The 3,345-nt window shown below is 58.5% G+C and overlaps 1 protein-coding gene across 1 annotated transcript; it reads right to left on the bottom strand.

Annotated features, from left to right (window-relative positions):
• Window positions 1-265: 265 nt before the first annotated feature.
• On the bottom strand, window positions 266-2,836 carry LOC103073274 (coiled-coil domain-containing protein 87-like). Its single transcript, XM_007449095.1, has one exon. It carries the CDS (start codon window positions 2,834-2,836, stop codon window positions 266-268), a length of 2,571 nt encoding a protein of 856 aa, XP_007449157.1.
• Window positions 2,837-3,345: the final 509 nt, after the last annotated feature.

Here is a 3,345-nt window from a genome sequence, read left to right as displayed (position 1 = left end):
AGGGATGGTCTCAGTTCTTTTGATACATGAGCTTTTGGCTGTGCTGTTCATGGCTTGACAGAAATGGGACTACTGGGCTTGTGGATTTTTTTATGAGAACTTCATGGTCAAAATAAAGTGCTAATTTCAGTCCCCTGGTAGCTGGAAGCACAGTTTTCCTGAACCCCGCACTCCCAGATATTTCTTCTTTCAAAGCAGTCAAGAGGTCTGGGTGAGCTGCTGGGTGTATGGGGGTGAGGGAGGGATCTGAGGGCACTTGGCCTGGTCAAAGAGTAATGGGCGTATTCCCAGGGGCTATTAAAGGCTGGCTGCTGAGCTTCCTGGACAGGGCTGACTGATGGGAGGCCCTCTTGGCCCGGACCAGGTGGTGGACCCGCCGCCACTGCTGCAGCCAGTAGAGCATTTCCACTTTGTCATGCTTCATCTTGTCCAGGTAGCGCCGCCCCTTGAAGGTCACCGGCTCACCAAAGACTAACTCGATCTCCTCCAGGAGGGGAACCAAAGGAGCCTCCACTAGACCGAGCCTCTTATGGAGATGGTTGCGGACCCGATTCTCCCCCAGGAAGCGACTCAGGCCCATGTCGGTCTTGTGGAAGAAGCGGTTAGGGTCGGAGGCTTGTCGCTCAAACCACTCCAGTTTCCCCAGCAATATCTCCCGCAGCTGAATGGGCTGCAAGGCCTGCTCCCAGGCACTCACCAGTGACGGCAGCTGCCTCAGGCGGGCGTTGGAGCTGTACTTGATGGCCATGTCCAGCCGGTCTTTGTCAGGGACCTCAAGCATGGACCACAGCCGCTCCAGACGCAGGCTCAGGATTTTGTGAGAGTCTTCCAGGAGGCTGTTGTTCTTAGATTCCAGCCTGTGCTCCAGCACTGTGTCCCAATCCCACTCCCCTGGCACAAAGTCTGGCTCGTCGTCTTCTAGCAAGGGAGGTGGGTGCTGAATCTTTAGGGACTCTCTGACAGGGGCCACGATCTCCACAGGAACCTCCTCTTCATACATTTGGAAGATGACATGGAGGAAATCTGTCTCCTGGGTGGTGAGGTACTTAAAGTAGTCACCCACAGACAAAGTCGTTTTCCACCAGTTCAGCCATGAGGCCTTGTTTGACCACTTCTCCCAGCTTTTACTTGCTTGCAGTGATGTGAAGGAGGACATCTTATCAGGGTTGGACTGTAAAGTGTTAGCTCTCAGGGAATAAAGTCCAGCCAGCTTGGTGTTGATGATACGACGCTGTTTTTCTTGACGTAGAAAGGCTGAGGATAGGAAGGCTGACCAGTCTTTATTGGCTGCAGGCTCAACCAGGGGCCCCTGGTCAAAAGAGAAGTGGTCATTAGAGACACGGCTCATCAGCTCCTTGTACACCTCCCTGATGCTACTGCCAAAAGTGCAATCAGTATCCATTTCCTCGATAAGTTTGGGTTCCAGTTCACCCGCCAGGTGGTTGTATAGGACTCCAGGCCCCTCAACGTGGAAGGAATCCAAAAAGTTTCTTGCTGAGACCTGTACAGCAGCTGCCTGGACCACCTGATTTCTTAGCTTCAAAGTAACAGTCACTGGCTGTGGTTCAAGTGGATGGGATCTGGGGGACTGGAGGCTCCACTGCTTTGAGGCTTCCTTCTCCTCGAGGCCCTTCAACATTCTCTGCAGCTCTTCCATGTGATGTGATGCAGCTGGGCGGTAGGTCAGGGCCCCCAAGAGTGGGGGCAGGCCCGAGTCCAGCAGTGAGTAGTGAGACCACCCCAATTGCATGTTCTTCATCCTCTGCTTCAGGTCCTCAGCCACAGTGTCCCCTGCCAGCTCCGGTTTGCTCTCTGCAACCAGGACCAGTGGGGTTAAGGGGCGAGGAGAGAATGGAGGAAGGCCCAACTCATCTGCTAGTTTCCAGCCCTCACGCAGAGAGGGCATGGACTGGCCCCTCTGGAGCTGGGAGGAGAGGGGCAAGTGGGAGGTGGGGGGAACCTGGCTGGGGGTAGCCACAGAGGACCCAGGCAGTGAGGCAATCTGTGAACTGAAGTTGCTTTCTCTCCGCTTTTGCATGGTGGACAGACGGCAGACAGGCTTCTTCTTCAGCTGGGGAATGGGCTTCAGTTCCTTCACTGGGTCCGGTTCAGGCTCACGGACAAACTCTCGCGGGCGGCTGAGTTGGATGAGGTAGTTCAGGCTGAGGTTGAAATACGGCACTTGGGCAAAGCCAGTGCTGTGATTCCATGGGATAGGGCAGAGCCTGGAAGCCGCAGGGGGGCCGAGGGGGCGCAGTCTGGGCACGCAGACTTGGACCTGCCCTTCCTTCAGCAGGGCGCGGAAGTCAGCGAGCAGGCCACGGTAGACCTCGGGGCCGGTGAGGAAGACTGTGCAGTCCCTGGCGAGGCTGGCGGCCAACCGGGTGAGCGTGGCTGATTCGGTGAAGACAGCTGCGGGGGTCGACATGATCTTCTGAAGGTGCAGGTAGCGTACGAAGAGCTGCTCGCTGCTGAGCAGCACGTAGACCAGGAGCCGCTCCCGCAGTCTCTGATTGTTCCGGTGGCTCAGACCAGGTTCGGTGGGGGGCTCCTGCCAGCTGCACTTTAGCTCATCCAGGATGACCTCGGTGAAACGGAGTCGTACCTTGCGAGGCGCGCGCGCCTCCAGCCCGCTGTTGGCCAGCCGCTCCGCTACCTGGCGGCAGAGCGACGCCACCGTCAGCCGTGAGACCGGTAGGGGCAGCAGCATCAGGACCTCCTGCGAGAGGCGCTTCTGAGACTCTGTGCGCGTCGTCGTGCGGGGGAAGAGCGACAGCGGACGCAGCAACCGGTGGTAAAACCGCTGGAACTCGGGCTCGGGCTTATACGGCTCCATCTTAGATCAGGCGGCGCTGGCGACGCTGGCGGCGCTGGCGGCGCTGGCGGTTACTAAGGCAACGAGGGGCCGGATGGCCCAAGTGCGCCTGCGCAGCCCTTGCCCGCCACAGCGTGGACGTGGGTGGGGGGCATGCAGAGCCTTGCGTGCGTTCGCAGCGGGAGGCGGGGCAAGGAGTGGCTTCCGGGGCTCCGCCTCTCCCGACGCGTCTCAGGTTTGGCGCTACAGGACCTGGACAGTTCGGGTCCTCCGGTGGTGACAGAGTTCGGGATGGCATCGGATTCGGGGGACCGGGGGACTGCCTGCATGGTGAGGGTCGAGGCCTCGTGTGGGAGCCTCGCAGGGGCGAGAGCCTCGGCGCCTGGGGTGATCGTTAACTTGAGAATGGGGGAAGGAGCGTACACCTGGGTTGGGGCCTGGATTCCAGGCTGGAATGTGAGAGTAGCAGGGCCCTTGGCGTTAATGTTGAGGGGTGTTGCTTCTGGAATGATCGTGAGTGATAATGAAGA

The sequence above is a fragment of the Lipotes vexillifer genome, unplaced genomic scaffold (genome assembly GCF_000442215.2).
Source record: "Lipotes vexillifer unplaced genomic scaffold, Lipotes_vexillifer_v1.1 C27451698, whole genome shotgun sequence".
NCBI classification, from domain to species: Eukaryota; Metazoa; Chordata; class Mammalia; order Artiodactyla; family Lipotidae; genus Lipotes; species Lipotes vexillifer.
Note: the sequence above shows the minus strand (reverse complement) of the source record. Positions and strands in the feature narration are given on the sequence as shown.

Bases quoted from the DNA above. Each gene is read 5' to 3' on its own strand.
- LOC103073274 (XM_007449095.1), bottom strand. From the start codon at position 2,836: ATGGAGCCGTATAAGCCCGAGCCCGAGTTCCAGCGGTTTTACCACCGG.